The 18,077-nt window shown below is 40.0% G+C and overlaps 1 protein-coding gene across 5 annotated transcripts in view; it reads right to left on the reverse strand.

Moving 5' to 3' along the window:
* Positions 1-900: 900 nt before the first annotated feature.
* PAXIP1 (PAX interacting protein 1) overlaps positions 901-18,077 on the reverse strand; it is a 60,432-nt gene continuing 43,255 nt past the window's right edge. For 3 of the 5 annotated variants that reach the window (XM_044765677.2, XM_044765676.2, XM_044765678.2), the window contains 7 exons: positions 17,747-17,849; positions 16,435-16,603; positions 3,707-3,807; positions 2,420-2,554; positions 2,254-2,329; positions 2,104-2,164; positions 901-1,366 (listed from right to left, as the gene is read on the reverse strand). In XM_044765677.2, coding sequence (XP_044621612.2) covers positions 1,351-1,366; positions 2,104-2,164; positions 2,254-2,329; positions 2,420-2,554; positions 3,707-3,807; positions 16,435-16,603; positions 17,747-17,849 — 661 coding nt within the window. In that variant the 3' untranslated portion in view covers positions 901-1,350. Of the gene's footprint in view, positions 1,367-2,099; positions 2,165-2,253; positions 2,330-2,419; positions 2,555-3,706; positions 3,808-16,434; positions 16,604-17,746; positions 17,850-18,077 lie in introns of all 5 variants that reach the window. The other 2 variants (XM_070516810.1, XM_070516807.1) reach the window with 1 other exon arrangement.

The following is an 18,077-nucleotide window of genomic DNA, read 5'->3' on the forward strand; positions in this document are numbered from 1 at the left end:
TCAGATGGATCACTGTGAAAACCACAGGTCAAGGTCACATAGGGGATGGATAATGTGGAACATTCTGATCCTTTCTTTAAAACTGTGAAATTGTGTGATTTTCTTTCCATTTGTAGAAATAGCTCCAGTCGTCCTGTCCCTGCAGAGTTGGGAGAAACACGTAAGTACTGCTGTCTTGACTGTGTGAGCAACACCCAAGGCCTATGTGAACGGTGAGAGTTCCCACGACGGCGAACGCACTCTGTGTTAATGTTTTCAATACACCTGCTCCACCTAAGCTGTGTTCCAGATATAGTGGTAGAGACTCTGCAATTAAAAAATAAGCTCTCGAGTAGATCACAAATATTTCTGGGAAGACATTTCAGAAATTGTTATGGAAATAAACTCAGTGTTCCAGGAACATACCTGATGAGCACAGTGATGTGGGACCAGATCCGAAGGTCTGTGACAGTACTGATCACAAACATACTAAATACACTGACATTAATACAGCAATTATGTTATTACATTAAATGTATTAGCATATTCGTAGTCATTAATACATCAGTGGTTATTGCCCTGATAAGACAGTGGTCTTTAATTATTCTTTTGTACCTACAACTCAACAGGAAGAGCATTAGAACCAGATCTGGAACAGAGCAGGATGGATACAGGTTTTGTGCTATTAATGGTTCTGACCGGTTGGTGCCGTGTTGTAGTGATTGCTAAATATTTTGAATACACCTCTGCCCGGGGGTTTATTTATTACATTGATAGAGAATGGCTGCCTTCTAGAAATTATTTCTTTAGGAGAAAATTTACTAGAAAATATTTTGCCTTGAAATTACTTAAAATGTGATCCAGTTTGATGCAAATCATATAAATTATGCAAAATACATGGAATAACAAAGGATCACTCAATTCTAAGTTCAAAAGTACATTTATTTAAAATGTAGGCAAGATATCAATATAAAAGAAAAGAGTATAAGAAATAAAAATAATTAAAGTACAAAACATTTCAAATCTTTAACATCCATAATTTAGAGATAGCAAGGTCTTTATTTACACCATTTTATTTGTAGCTGAAGTTCCGTCACCAGTGTTGTGAAAACATTTAAAAACCTGGCAAATGAATCATAAAACCTAATGTGGGCTCTTAAAGTCATATAATACAAAACATAATTTATGTTTCCTCAGAATAAAATTACACATCTTAATAAGATGCAGTATATTTATTATATTTGTTTTCCTGCTTTAAAACGCTTGTCACCTACGGAAGCAGCTGGAAAACAAGGGCGTGTGAGGGAGCACTGGCCGCTCCGTCCAGCAGCTGGCGCTCCGGGACTCCAGTCACACGGCAGTGCAGACGCGTCAGTTAAATTTATATGTAGGCTTGTTGAGGAAAACTGCATCCAAAGACCCCACAGCGCAGCAACACCATCCGACACAGAGGCCCAGACTGAGTAAGAGTGTGGCAGCACGTTTCCACCCACTGAAAGCAGAAGGTCAGGCTGCACGTCCGAGCCCCAGGCTCCCGCAGCAGAGAACCGACTCTCGCGGTGGGCCTGGCACGAGCGCTGGTCTCAGTTACCAGTGATGCACCACGCAGCCAAAGCTGAGACCCCGTCACAGCTGACTCTTCTTTCCGCTACCACAACCAAGCTGTGCCCCACAGCAGACGCTCCCTAAAGCCCCCACCAGCAGATGACCCCGACCTGTATCTGCAGGTGCCCCTGCCAACCCCTGCGACTCTGAACCACCCAGCTGGAGCAAAACGAACGAGGCTACCTGCAGACTACAGAAACGAAGAAAGGCCCCTGCGATGATACCCCCAAATCAGCCAAATGACTTTTAAAGCAACTCTTCCTTCTGAGAGTAAGAGTAGTACAGAAAAGGCATGACAAATATAAATATGAATGGTAGGAAAAAATCTGGGACGATGTCAAAGTACGTATCGTACAAAAATAGGATGCTTATGGCCTATCTGCACAATCTGGTGGGTCCTTACCATTTGCAGCACTAGCTCTGGCAATAACTTCCTAACATATGGAGATATGGAACATACACCGTTCCGATATTAACGATGAGAGGGTTTCCACACTAAGCATCTTTCAAAAAGGATATGATTCATAGTCCAGTGTTTGTGTAAGCACTCCAGTTAGAACAAACTCTGCATTATGAACATCTGAAAGGAATGAAAACAACAGCTGTTCAGATAAAGGCAGTGCTGCACGTGCGTACACACTCCAACACAGCAAGAGCAGGAAGCATTACCTACGCCTCGGGCGAAATATTCTCGACACAAGTGAAGGTCATTTTCGCAGGATATTAAGATGATTTCTGACAAACTCTAGGGAAAAGAGAACGAGGGCACCGGTTACTGACAGTGAGTCTCCCAGAGAGAGTGACGCGCTCAACAGCTTGTTCTACTTCCGTCCACCTTGTTTTGCTTGTGCTCCATAAGCTTCCGGAAAGACGGCTGTTTGGACAGCACTTTTCCTCCTGCACATTCCACAATCGCTTTCATGGTTGACAGACTCGGGCAGATTCCAGGTGTGATGTAAAAATATTTCGCCTAAAAATAAAAGGAAAATGTGTACACTGTGTTTTCAAATTGTTTTTAATTTTTAAAGTACCTAATTTTTCATAAATTCTATCTTAAGATTTTTGACAAAATGTCTAATTTCACAAAGTTATGAAGGCACTAGCCCCCACTAGTTCCCCAACCTAAAGAGGCCTGGAGGAATCCAGGACGGAAATTCAGAAATAATCTAAGCACTTTCCTATGTTAGGGCTGGTCTATGATTACTACAAGTAACTAGAACTTACGCTCCTCACAGATGTGAAGGACTTTGTGATACAAGCAAAAATGATATAAACGTTTTCATAATTTCCATAAAATTCTAAACTAGCATGATATCATCCACATTTATGTGTCAAGCAACAGACTGGCAGAGCGCCTGTGTTCCTTTTCTTTTGTACTCAGAGTAGTAAATGATTTTGATGGCTAAGATCTAGTTTTCTAATACCCTTGCTCCTAAGTATACCACAAAATACTATTTTGTTTTAAACTGCTCATAGAAAAAAAAAGAAAATCAAACATTTAGAAAAATCGGACTATTTTAGGTAAAATATATCTTAACTCAGCATTGTAAATCATTTCTGATTAAGTTGGCTCCTTAAGAAGTGTAAAAGACAGGTTATTAATTTACTTAGCCATTCTTTGATGCAGAAACAAATTTCCAAACTGTTCTAAGGATCCTACCTAACAAATACTTAAATACGTTAGTCCTGTATTATTTAGATACCCATTCAATTAATATTTTTCCAAGAATGTTCTCCATTCTCCAGCTGAATACATATTTAATAAGAATAGTATTAAGTAATGTAAGATTTGTCAAAAGCAGAAAAATCAACTTAAATGCCTCTTACCAAGTAAGTTATTCGTCAACATACTCTTGGAACACTCAAGTATTTTATAATGTCTATCTCTAACAGATCTATGATTTAACTCTCAATCCATTCTTTTAAATTATAATGAAGAACAGGATTCTGGAGGAACAAGTGGATTTCCCAGGGAAGACTCCAGTAACACATCCAAGAAGAAGCGGGAGGCCAGGGTGAACCAGCTCCTCTGGGTGTGTGCCTCCCCTGAGTCACTGTCACCTTCCACTGTGCAATCTGTGATGCCTACGTGGACTTATCTGACTTTCCCTCCAAGGTGTACCTTAAAGAGTGGAGAAACATGTGCCCTTTTTAAGGACTCTTCCAAACTGAAGGAGAAAAGCACCTCGGCCTCGGCGTCCCGGAGAAGGTAGTTCTGCTCGTCTGGAAAAGACAACAGCACACACTCCGACAAGGGCAATCCACCCCGAACTCTCCCAGTAGCCAGGGACACGTTATTCACAGCTCACAGTGACCTGTGAAACCTCTGAATACTTAAGTCTCACCTACTGTATTTCACTTACTTTCCCACTGAAAACAGCCAGACCGAGGAAAGACAGGCAGACATTCTTTCTCCTGGATCAGTATTTCTTAACCTTTTGAGGTCATAAACTTTGAAAAAAATGTACTGAGGGGCCGGCTCAGTGGCACAGTGGTTAAGTCTGCACACTCTACTTCACTGGCCCAGGGTTCGCAGGTTTGGATCCCGGGCGTGGACCTATGCACCACTCATCAGCCAGGCTGTGGCACCATTCCACATGCAAAATAGAGGAAGACTGGCACAGATGTTAGCTCAGGGACAATCTTCCTCACCAAATAAAACAAAAAAACCGAACTGTACTAAAAGCTATGGACTCTCTTTTATCATGGCACCTCCCCTACAGACCCCTCAACCATAACTTCACACTCTCCCTGAGCCCACAGATCCAGGTTAAGAACTCCAGTGCTACTTGAAGGTAACATGTGAAACCATGAAACCCCTAGAAGAAAACAAAGGCAGTTCACTCTGTGACACGGGTCTCAGCAGCATCTTTTCAAATACCATGTCTATTCGGGTATGGGAAACAAAAGAAAAAATTAACAAATGGGACTTCATCAGACTAAAGAGCTTCTGCAAAGCAAAGGAAACCAGGAACAAAATGAAAAGACAACCAACTGGGAGAAAATATTTGCAAATCATATATCCAACAAAGGGTTAATCTCCAAAATATACAAAGAACTCATACAACTCAACAACAAAAAAACAAACAACCTGATCAAAAAACGGGCAGAGGATCTGAACAGATTTTTCCAAAGAAGATATACGTATGGTCAACAGGCACATGAAAAGATGTGCAACATCACTAATCATTAAGAAAATGCAAATTAAAACTACAATGAGATATCTACTTACACCCATTAGAATGGCTATAATCATCAAGACAAAAAATAACAAATGTTGGAGAGGATGTGGAGAAAAGGGAACCCTCATACTGCTGGTGGGAGTGCAAACTGGTGCAGCCACTATGGAAAACAGTATAGAGATTTCTCAAAAAATTAAAAATAGAAATACCATACAATCCAGCTATCCCACCACTGGGTATTTATCCAAAGAACTTGAAATCAACAATTCAAAGAGACTTATGCACCCCTATGATCACTGCAGTGTTATTTACAATAGCCAAGACGTCGAAGCAACCCAAGTGCCCAAGGACTGATGAATGGATAAAGAAGATGTGGTATATATACAATGGAATACTACTCAGCCATAAAAAAAGACAAAATCATCCCATTCACAACAGCATGGATGGAACTTGAGGGTATTACGTTAAGTGAAATAAGCCAGACAAAGACAAACACCGCATGATTTCACTCATACGTGGAAGACAGACAAACACATGGACAAAGAGAACAGCTCAGTGGTTACCAGAGGGGAAAGGGGTTGGGGGGGGGTGGGTGAAAGGGGTAAAGGGGCACAGGTATATGGTGACGCATAAAAATCAGACTGCTGGTGGTGAGCATGATGCAGTATATACAGAAACTGACAAATAATAACGTACACCTGAAATTTCACCATGTTATAAACCATCATGACCTCAATAAAAACAAAAAAGAACGGTCTAGTCCTAGAGTATCAAGCTTAGAACTATCCTCACATCCAGCTGGCATATGTAACCACCACAGTGAACTGAGGGGCATTAGACTCAATTAGCTGATTATCAATTAGCTAGATTTCATAGATTTACCAAAAACATATTCCTTTTAAGTATATTAAAGTGTACAGCAATTTACAAAAGACAGTTTCAGCAAATTTTGAAGACTTTTGAGAATTTTTAATTGACTGGTTTTCAGAGTTTTCACAGTAACATTTTAAGAAATACCCAATTTGTCAAAAGTTCAAGATCACAAAATCTTAAAATCGTTTAATCTTATGAATATGTCTGATGTTCAGAATAGCATTTCTTCTTCATTTCATAGTAATAACCAAAGAGCACACCCCAGAGGCTCAAATCTGATAAAACATTCATCAAAAGCATGGAACAGGGAAGTGTTTAGAGCAGGGCTGGGAAACGGGCCAACCAGATGACGCGTCCTGTAGGACTTGGGGCCACAAATTGTTTCTGTTGCATATCCTCCTCCTCCTTCTTTGAAAACAATGCTTTAAAAATGTGCAAACCATTCTCGGCTCATGGGCCACAGTCTGCTATGAAACTAGAAATCAACTACAAGAAAAAAGCAGAGAAAGGTGCAAAAATGTGGAGACTAAACAACACGCTTTTGAACAAACAATGGGTCATTGAAGAAATTAAAGAAGAAATCAAATATTATCTAGAGACAAATGAAAATGAGAACACGACATACCAAATCATCTGGGATGCAGCAAAAGCAGTCCTAAGAGGGAAATTCATCGCAATACAGGCTCACCTCACTAAACAAGAAAAAGCTCACATAAGCAACCTCAAACGACACCTAACAGAACTAGAAAAAGAAGAACAAACAAAGCCCAGAGTCAGCAGAAGAAGGGAAATAATAAAAATAAGAGCAGAAATAAACAATATTGAAACAAAAAAGACAATAGAAAGGATCAATGAAACAAAGAGTTGGTTCTTCGAAAAAATTAACAAAATCGACAAACCTTTAGCCAGACTCACCAAGAAAAGAAGAGAGAAATTGCAAATAAATAAAATTAGGAATGAGAGAGGAGAAATCACAACAGATACCAATGAAATACAAGGGATCATAAGAGAATACTATGAAAAACTATATGCCAACAAATTGAACAACCTGGAAGAAATGGACAACTTCCTAGACTCCTACAACCTCCCCAAACTGAATCAGGAAGAAATGGAGAATCTGAATAGGCCAATCACAAGTAAAGAAATAGAAACAGTGATCAAAAACCTCCCCAGAAATAAGAGTCCAGGACCAGACGGCTTCTCTGGAGAATTCTACCAAACATTCAATGAAGATTTAGTACCTATCCTTCTCAAACTATTCCAGAAAACTGAGGAAGTTGGAGTACTCCCTAACACATTCTATGAAGCCAACATCACTCTGATCCCCAAACCTGACAAGGACAATACAAAGAAGGAGAACTACAGGCCGATATCACTGATGAACATAGATGCAAAAATCCTCAACAAAATTCTGGCAAACTGAATACAGCAATACATCAAAAAGATTATACACCATGATCAAGTGGGATTTATACCAGGGACACAGGGATGGTTCAACATCCGCAAGTCAATCAACGTGATACACTACATCAACAAAATGAAAAACAAAAACCACATGATCATCTCAATAGATGCAGAGAAAGCATTTGACAAGATCCAACACCCATTTATGATAAAAACCCTCAATAAAATGGGTATAGAAGGAAAGTACCTCAACATAATAAAGGCCATGTATGACAGACCCACAGCCAACATCATACTCAATGGACAAAAACTGAAAGCCATCCCTCTGAGGACAGGAACAAGACAAGGGTGCCCACTTTCACCACTCCTATTCAACATAGTACTGGAGGTGTTGGCCAGAGCAATTCGGCAGGAAAAAGAAATAAAAGGAATCCAAATAGGTAATGAAGAAGTAAAACTCTCACTGTTTGCAGACGACATACTCTTATATATAGAAAACCCCAAAGAATCCATAGAAAAACTATTAGAAATAATCAACAACTACAGCAAAGTAGCAGGGTATAAAATCAACATACATAAATCAGTAGCATTTCTATACACTAACAATGAACTAACAGAAAAAGAACTCAAGAACTCAATCCCATTCACAATCGCAACGAAAAGAATAAAATACCTTGGGATAAACTTAACCAAGGAAGTGAAGGATCTATACGATGAAAACTACAAGACTTTCTTGAAAGAAACTGACGACGACATAAAGAGATGGAAAGACATTTCCATGCACATGGATTGGAAGAATAAACATAGTTAAAATGTCCATACTACCTAAAGCAATCTACAGATTCAACGCTATCCCTATCAGAATCCCAAGAACATTCTTCACAGAAATTGAACAAAGAATCCTAAAATTCATATGGGGCAACAAAAGACCGCGAATTGCTAAAGCAATCCTGAGCAAGAAAAACAAAGCCGGCGGAATCACAATCCCCGATTTCAAAACATACTACAAAGCTACAGTGATCAAAACAGCATGGTAGTGGTACAAAAACAGGTCCACAGATCAATGGAACAGAATTGAAAGCCCAGAGATAAAACCACACATCTATGGACAGCTAATCTTCAACAAAGGAGCAGAGGGCCTACAATGGAGAAAAGAAAGTCTCTTCAACAAATGGTGCTGGGAAAACTGGACAGCCACATGCAAAAGATTGAAAATTGACCATTCTTTTTCACCACACACCAAAATAAACTCAAAATGGATCAAAGACCTAAAGATTAGGCCTGAAACAATAAGTCTTCTAGAAGAGAATATAGGCAGTACACTCTTCGACATCAGTTTCAAAAGAATCTTTTTGGACACTATATCTCCTCAGTTGAGGGAAACAATAGAAAGAATAAACAAATGGGACTTCATCAGACTAAAGAGCTTCTTTAAGGCAAGGGAAAAGAGGATTGAAACAAAAAAACAGCTCACTAATTGGGAAAAAATATTTACAAGCCACTTATCCGACAAAGGGTTAATCTCCATAATATACAAAGAACTCACATGGCTTAACAACAAAAAAACAACCCGATCAAAAAATGGGCAGAGGACATGAACAGACATTTCTCAAAAGAAGATATAAATATGGCCAATAGACACATGAAAAGATGTTCATCATCGCTAATCATCAGGGAAATGCAAATCAAAACTACACTAAGATATCACCTTACACCCGTTAGATTGGCAAAAACATCCAAAACCAAGAGCGACAAATGTTGGAGAGGTTGTGGAGAAAAAGGAACCCTCATACACTGTTGGTGGGAATGCAAACTGGTACAGCCACTATGGAAAACAGTATGGAGATTTCTCAAAAAGTTAAAAATAGAAATACCCTATGACCCAGCCATCCCATTACTGGGTATCTATCCTAAGAACCTGAAATCAGAAATCCCAAGAGTCCCTTGCACCCCTATGTTCATCGCAGCATTATTTACAATAGCTAAGACATGGAACCAACCTACATGCCCAGAAACTGATGATTGGATAAAGAAGATGTGGTATATATACACAATGGAATACTACTCAGCCATAAAAAAAGACAAAATTGGCCCATTCGCAGCAACGTGGATGGACCTCGAGGGTATTATGTTAAGCGAAATAAGCCAGTCAGAGAAAGACGAACTCTATATGACTCCACTCATAGGTGGAAGTTAATATATTGACAAGGAGATCTGATCGGTGGTTACCAGGGAAAAGGGGGGGTGGGGGAGGGCACAAAGGGGGAAGTGGTGTACCCACAACATGACTAACAATAATGTACAACTGAAATCTCACAAGGTTGTAATCTATCATAACATTAATAAAAAAAAAAAATGTGCAAACCATTCTCGGCTCATGGGCCACAGTCTGCTGACCCTTGAACAAGAGCAATCATACCACTAAAAAAGTACTTAAATTTGATTAAAAATTGCTAGAAATAGAAAATCGATCTACCAGCCAATCAGCAGATAAATGAGGCTGTTATACTGTTTTGGATGGAAGAAAAGAATGTCTAAAAATTGGAGGAATAAAAAAATGACAAATTAAAAAATGAACAAAAAAGTACTATCACACATGAAGTGATATATTTGAAATCTAAGTTTCTAGGGCAAAAACTAAGGCGGCTATGCCTTGTAAAGAAGTGGTGAGGGATTACCAAGAAGTAGCTAATGTTTGTGATAGAGAAAATGACACCAAAGAATAACAGAGAGTAGCTAAAACATTCCTGGCATAGATGAGAATAACATTTTGTTCTTTAAAAGGAGGCACAAAGTTACATTAAGTCAGTAGGAGTCTGTAGAAAGAGTCAACCCGAAAATTAAACTTTTCACAGCAGCATAAAGGACATCAGTATTCCAGAAAGTGATTATCTCTAAAATTGGTGTCTCAAACTATATAAACTAAATATAAATAAAAAATCCCAAAAATATCTCCTACCACTTCTTGAACAATCAGCTCTAAAGCTATGAGGTCCACAGAAGGGTGTGAGAACCCCAGCAGAGTGAGCGGGGCATTCCTCCTAAGGATGGCCCAGACGGGGAGGCAGAGCCAGGCAGAGAGGATGTGCTGCGTGGGAGGGCAGTGTGGCTAAGACGGGAGACTGGTTATATACGGTAGAACTAATCAAATGAGTAAATATATTTAGGATCCTGGAAGCCAGGTTTCTCACTACTGGAGAAGGAATTTACAAACACGGGAATGGAGACAAGGAGAATGAACCCTGTGTTTTGGATTGGAATTGGAAAGATACAAGAAATAAACATGGACATAAATATTCACTAAGAGAGCTTAGGAATTGCAAAACCCCAATAATAATGAGCACCCTAGCACCCAGATCTTGGTTTCTAAACACCATTCCCTACTAAAAGGAACCAGGAATCCCTGGGAAAACGGCTGACTCCAGACCCAGGGCAGAAAAGCAGAAGATGAGCCTAGAACATTCTTGTGCCAAAAGCTCAGGAAGCACTTAAAACTCATGGGACAGGGGCCGGCCCAGTGGTGTAGTGATTAAGTTCGCACACTGCTTCAGCAGTCCAGGGTTCATGGGTTCAGATCCCAGGCATGGACCTACACACCACTCATCAAGCCATGCTGAGGTGGTGTCCCACATACAAAACCGAGGAAGATAGGCACAGATGTTTGCTCAGGGCCAATCTTCCTCACCAAAACAAACAAACAAAAAACTGATGGGGTATGTTGAAAATGACACAGAAGCCAGCTTAAATGGCTCTCACTGGTCAAACTGGGGACAATCTGAGCATCAATAATGATAGTAATGGTAACCCTCTGAATAAAATAAAAAAGGGGTTCCTATGAGGAAATAAATGAATAAATCCATACTTTGGTAAGGAACAGTAATATCTGCATAGTTTTAGTACTTCACCATAAACCACCTACTATCAGCAAAGAAAAGAATAACTGCTCAGCGGAGCAAGCTAGCGAAATCACCTTACTCAAGGAACCATGGTGACAACAGCAGTAACACGACAATCAAAACCGTGCGAGGGGCCGGCCAAGTGATTAAGTTCGTGCGCTCCACTTCAGCGGCCCAGTGTTTCATTGGTTCGCATCCTGGGCGTGGGCAGGGCACTGCTCATCAGGCCACGCTGAGGCGGCATCCCACATGCCACAACTAGAAAGACCCACAACTAAAATATACAACTACATACTTGGGAGATTTGGGGAGAAAAAGCAGAAAGAAAAAAAAAGAAGATTGGCAACAGCTGTTAGCTCAGGCGCTAATCTTTAAAAAAAATTAAAAAATAAAAAAACCATGCGACACCTGGCAGGATGCACTGAGAGGGCCGAGCACTGACTGACAGTCCTGCCAAAGATGGGATCTGACTCAAACAGGGGCAAACAGCACACACACCCAGACTGAGAAACATTCTATAAAATTACCAACCCGAAATCTTCAAAAGGAACAAGGAAAGGCTGTGGAGCTATTCCTGACTGAAGGAGACTAAACGCAATGTAGGATTCTGAACTAGATCCTTTTCCTATTGACAGACACTATCGGGACAACTGGACAAATCTGAATGGGGTCTGAGGATGCTAACGGCCATGGATCCACACTAACTCCTGGCTTTGAGAGCTGTATTCTAGCCATCCAGGAGAAAGTCCTTGTTGTAGGAAACACACATTACGGTGTTGAGGAACAATGGTACATCATTTTGGCAACATACTCTCTTAATGGTTCAAGAAAAAGAAGAAACTTGTACTATACTGTAACTGTTTGGCAAGTTGGTGATTGTTTCCAAAAAAGAAAAGAATGAAAAAAAAATTTTTAATTCAAAACCAAATAGGTTTAAAAAAATCCATGAAATGCTAAAAGATCGCTTAAAGTGAGATATGACTCAGAAAGCAAAATTTCAGCTCCTAATTGCAGAAATAATAACCTCAGGTCAGTATTCTTCTTGAGAAATTTCAAAAACAATCTGAAAACGTAAACTTTTAGCAAAACAAAATGTCTTTAAATATGTACTAAAAACAAAGCAGTAGGGGCCAGCGCCATGGCAGAGTGGTTAAAGTTCTGCGTGCTCCGCTTTGGCAGTCCAGGTTCATGGGTGTGGATCCTGGGTGTGGACTTGCTCTGCTCATCAGCCGTGCTGTGGAGGCATCCCACATACAAACAGTAGAGGAGGATGGCACGGACGTTGGCTTGGGGCTAATCTTCCTCAAGTGAAAAAAAGAGGAGGACTGGCAATGGATGTTGGCTCGGGGTGAACCTTCCTCACCAAAAAAAATAAAAATAAAAATAAATAAATACATAAATAAATCATTAATGGATATCAACAAACTGGTTCTAAAGTTCGTGTGTAGAGGTAAAAGACTCAGAACAGCCAACTCAATAGTGAAGGAGAACAAAGTTGGAAGACATGCTACTCAACTTCAAGACTACTATAAAGCTCTAGGAATCAAGACAGTGTGGTATTGGAGAGAGAACAGACAAACAGATCAACAGATCAGAGAGCCCAGAAAAAGATCCACATACATATAGTCAACTAACCTTTGACAAAGGAGCAAAGGCAATGCAATGGAGCAAAGACAGCCTTTTTAACAACTGGGTATCCACATGCAAAGAAATGAATCTAGACACAGACCTTACACCTTCACAAAAATTAACTTAAAATGGATCACAGACCTAAATGTAAAATGTAAAACTACAGAACTCCTAGAAGCTAACATAGCGGAAAACCTAGACGTCCTTGGCTTTGGTGACGACTGTTAAGACAACACCAAAGGCACGATCCATGAAAGAAATGACTGATAAGCTGGACTGGATTAAGATTGAAAACTTCTGCTCTGTGAAAGACAATGTCAGGAGAAGAAGACGACAAGCCACAGACCGGGAGAAAGATTTGCAAAAGACACATCTGCTAAAGGACTGTTATAAAAAATACACAAAGAACGCTTGAAACTCAACAGTAAGAAAACAACCCAACTAAAAAATGGGCAGAAGATCTGAACAGACAAGTCACCAAAGAAGACAGACAGATGGCAAGAGGAGAAGATGCTTAACACTGTATGTCATAGGGGAAATGTAAATTAAAACAAACATGAGACACACTACACTACTATTAAAATGGTCAGAATACTGACAACACTGAAGACTGCCAAGGATGGGGAGCAACAGGAACTCTCGTTCACTGCTGGTGGGAACGCAAAATGGTGTGGCCACTTTGGAAGAAAGCTTGACGGTTTCTTACAAAACTAAACATTCTCTTATCATATGAGCCAGAAATCACACTGCTTGATATTCACCCAAAGGACCTGAAAATTTATATCCATACAAAAGCTTACATAACAGACAGTTATCACAGCTTTATTCCTAATCGCCAAAACTTGGAAGCAACCCAATGTCCTTCAGTAGATGAATGGATAAATCAATCGTGGTCCATCTGGACAATGTAATATTATTCAGTGCCAAAAAGAAATGAGCTATCGAGCTATGAAAAGAGATGAAGGAAATTTAAATACATATTCCTAAGTGAAAGAAGCCAATCAGAAAAGACTACATCCTGTGTGATTTCAACTATATGATATTCTGGGAAAGGCAATTATTATAAACTGGAGAAACTCTTTAAGGAATCCTGAAATTTGAGGGATCAAATATGAAATATGTTTGAATATTTAATATTGCTTAGAATATCACCAACCCCCTTATAACCCTCAGAAGTCAACACAGCAATCATTAATAATGTCATAAAGAAATGAAAGTCAGTCAACCAAAACTTCCCATTAAATATGAATTGTTGTAAACTGTATAAATAGATAAAAGAATCATTTTCACCAACTGGTCAGCTGGATAAATTAAGTAACTCAAATTTCAATAGAAGAACAGACTGTCTCATTGTAAATTTTATAACTCTTCCACAAAATTGGGAGCTAATACTTATGTTTATGGTAATGTTTCTACAAGTTTTTTCTTCTGCTTGCATTGTTTTATATTTCACTAATTATCTTTTAAGAACAAAAAAACTTCAATTCCAAAGAAAATTTCTAAATACTACTTAATAATACTGTTGATCCTCGTTATTTGTGGATTTCCTATTCGTGAATCTGCCTACTCGCTACAATCATCTGCAACCCCACAGTCACCGTCTGTGGGGCTTTCAAGTCTTGTGGACGTGCACAGGACCGTGGACACTTGCAGGTGCCTATGTGCACGATCCCAGCTGGGAAACAAGGCGGAGCTGCCCTCGTGTTTCAGCTCTCACACTGCGAACCAGGGCCCTTTCTGTGGGCCACGGTAGAGCCACTTTTCTCACATTTTTGTGCTTTTTGCTGGTGATTTTGCTGTTTAAAATGGCTCCCAGCAGCGTTGTGCAGAAGTGCTGTCTAGTATTCCTGAGAACAAGAGCTGTCATGTGCCTTAGGAGGAAAGTACGGGTTAGACGGGCTTCGTTCAGTATGAGTCCAGTGCTGGCCGTGAGTTCAGTGCTAATGAAGCAAGCACACATAGTAAATAAGGTGTCAAACAGAAACAGTTTTATTGATACACGTGAGGTTCTGTATTGATTAGCTGATGAAACGTGACCAGAGGCTCAGGAACCTAACCCTCTATTTCGGCTAGGAGCAACAGTTCAGTACCCACTAACTCAGTGTCTGTGGCAACTTTACAGAACACAGCTACCAGGAATAATGAAAATCAGCTGTTTTATTGTAGCTGAGGACTCGGTTTATTCAGCTTACTGATTTTCGTATATTCTCACGTTAGTGATTTATTCTTCCCTATGTTTCCCTGAGATAGAGAATCATGGAATGCTATGCTTGGTTCTAGCTTAGCTATAAACACAAACGTAAGTATGCTTACTTTTCTGGATCTTAATTTCTCATCTGCAACATCAAGACTACACGAACTTTAAAATACATATAGTTTTTACTTATTTATTTACACTAAAGCCTGAGTTATGTTTAAACGCCAGCGGCCAAGAGAATGACATGGATGTGAAATATTTCAGTTTAACAACACTGAGTTAACACCGACTTGTCCCCATGATACATAAGGTTAGTTGAGTGGGTCAGAAGAGCGTGGTACCAGTGGGGACCAGGTGTGCCCCTGCTGGCCTTGCAGGTCCCACAACCATGTGTCCTGCTCTTATCTTTGGCAGCTGTACCATTCCTCTATTTAAGGGGTAGGGGGTGAGGGGGCACAACTGAGAAAGTGTGATGAGATCACAGAAATACAGGGCAGATTACTAGCAGAAAAGCCTAAGAGTGTGTGTACGCCAGGGCTGGTGATCAAAATTATTGTCCATGACATGGGGAGCAAGGCAGTTAGGTTTTAGTGCCACTGTGGTTGGGGCATATACACCAAAAATAAGAAACAACACTGAGACTGGGGTGAAGCTCGTCACCAGGACACACGCCTCGTCTGCTGCTCCACCCAGAGAGCAGGCCAGATGAGGACTGAGGATGCACCCGTGGGGTTATGGGTTCCTGCCCCACGGCGGGGACAGGATGACGGACTGGGAACACCTGCCCAGCAAGGCTAACAGTGCTGCTGCTTATGCTAACAAAGGTGCAAACCTATGTGGCTATAACAGCTTCTACAGAGAAAAAATCATTTGGAATTTATATTCATTCTCTGCTTAGCAAGGTTCTAAAAAACTTGTGGGGCCAGCCTGGTGGTGCAGGGGTTAAGTGTGCATGTTCCGCTTCTGCAGCACAGGGGTTCACCAGTTCAGATCCCAAGTGTGGACATGGCACCACTTGGTACGCCATCCTGTGGTAGGCGTCCCACATACAAAGTAGAGGAAGATGGGCACGGATGTTAGCTCAGGGCCAGTCTTCCTCAGCAAAAAGAGGAGGATTGGCAGCGGATGTTAGCTCAGGGCTAATCTTCCTCAAAAAAAAACAAAAAAGAAAACAACTTGAGTACATTGATTAATCTAAGAAAAAACCTAGCCTTTCTATACCATCTCCAAGTGTGAGTGCCAGTGAAGGCTCTGAATGACGGGAGACAGGCAGGGGGCAGACATCCGACCGTCCGGCGCAGTCTGGTATCCAGGACAGTCACCCACCTGTTCTCTCTCCTCTTCACACTTTGTGCATGGGAAATCATTCTACAGCCAGATTTCCAAACAACATGTACTAATCAGGAAACAACGAGGCAGCGACACGCAGCTTACTTTTCCCCTAATATTATCCAAATTACCAAAACCTTTATACTTCACCGTAAAATGCAAAGGTATCAACCAAATGACTCACTGGGACATGGAATAAATTTATAAATTTAAATCGACAATTATCAAAGAGCTAAAAAATATACTAGATGTTTGTTAGGTGAAAATGGAGATAAATTCAAGAAAACAACGTTAACATTTATTTTGTCTTAAAAACTAAAGTACTGATGCTGCTACTTACCAATAAATTTCTGGCATTTGAAACACTCTTCCAGCCACTCTGGAGTCACTATGTGCTTCACCACAGAGATGGCCGTCAGGAACTTCACCGTGCGCGTCACCTTGCTGGCGATGAGGTGAGTGCATTTCTGCGCAGACTCAGCAACCTCGCCACCAAGAATGTAGAGCTTCTAGAGGGCAAGAGCACAGATCAGGGATGAGAGCTAAGTCTACAGAGCCACACAACAGTATGGTACAGAGAATACTTGTCTAAGATTTATGAACAGAACTCTCGGCCATGGAAATAGTACAACTGGCAAAACGAAACCAAACCAAACCTACAACACTATAGGAGAAAAATGAAAAACTTATAAAATACTTTTTATAAATTTATAAAATACTTTTCTGTCATTAATCCCCCACTAATCAAGATTAAAATGCGAATTCTCCCTTGCACAATAACACATCCCTCTGAGTAAATAAAACGCCCTGAGAACAATGCAGCTCATTTCATGGTAAGAAGTGAAGACGCCCGACTTCCTAAGCTGAAATGAGTGTAAATGAGGCATATTAACATACTGTCTCCGTTTTGAAAAATGATGGCCTAACAATTGACTGAGAAGACGCGAATATATAAAAAAATGATCTCAATAACTATACTCAATTTTAAAGGTAAAAAAATTAAATTGTACTAAATTTACAACAGTAGCACTTATACTTGTTTCTTTTCCCTGAACAAAATTAGAAGTAGTAAGTATGAATCCAACACGACATAGGTCAACTTACACTCTTAACCATCCCCCTAAAACCAGTAAAACAAAATCCCATAACCCCTCGTGCTGTTTCCAAAAGTATATTTAAAATTTTGTTCCCATTTATCATCTAAATGTACAAACACACAACTCCCCCTGGCCTACCCTACCCAAGACAGCTACTCTCACAGACGATGGCTTCCATCAGGGAACTTGAAGGGGCACTTCGCTCTCTCGAGCAAGGTGTCTCTACGAAAACAACATTCCCGCGGCCTTGAAAACGTTCACGGGACTATAAAAACGGTTCTTGGTCTACGCACCTGAGTCCTATTTTTCTACTAATACAAAAGCAAGTAGCTAGGTATGAAACAATAGCACAGGACAAGGTGGGAAGTCAATAATGATTTAATGACTGCTTGTTACTATAAATACTATGACAAATAGTTTACAAACACCAACTCTAAAGACTGTTATCAGATACTGCTGATTAAATACTAGTTTAGTAAACTGCTGGCCTAAAGTAGATATATACAGAAAGGAACACTGCCAAAAATTCTTTTACAAAGTAGAATAAAATTTCACCTTAATATACTGTTGAACTTGGACAGGCTCAAATCCAGTGAAAAGCACAAAAGGGGTCAATTCTGGTGTTAACTTTTTAGTAGGAGGTGGTATATCTTCAATTCTATAAAATAAATACACACAAAACAGAATGATGATTTTATTATTTACTTAAAATAAAAATGTTCTCTAGAAAACAACGGATTTTAATAGCTTTAATAATAGCTCTAAGTGTGTGTGGTTTTTTTCTTAAAGGAAAAATGCAGTGAGTTACCTGTCCTTCCTTTCTCCCCATTTATACAAAGTCACCCCAAAAAGACCGTATCTGGCACCTCCACGGGAAGTAGCCAGT

The sequence above is a fragment of the Equus asinus genome, chromosome 1 (assembly GCF_041296235.1).
Source record: "Equus asinus isolate D_3611 breed Donkey chromosome 1, EquAss-T2T_v2, whole genome shotgun sequence".
NCBI lineage: Eukaryota > Metazoa > Chordata > Mammalia > Perissodactyla > Equidae > Equus > Equus asinus.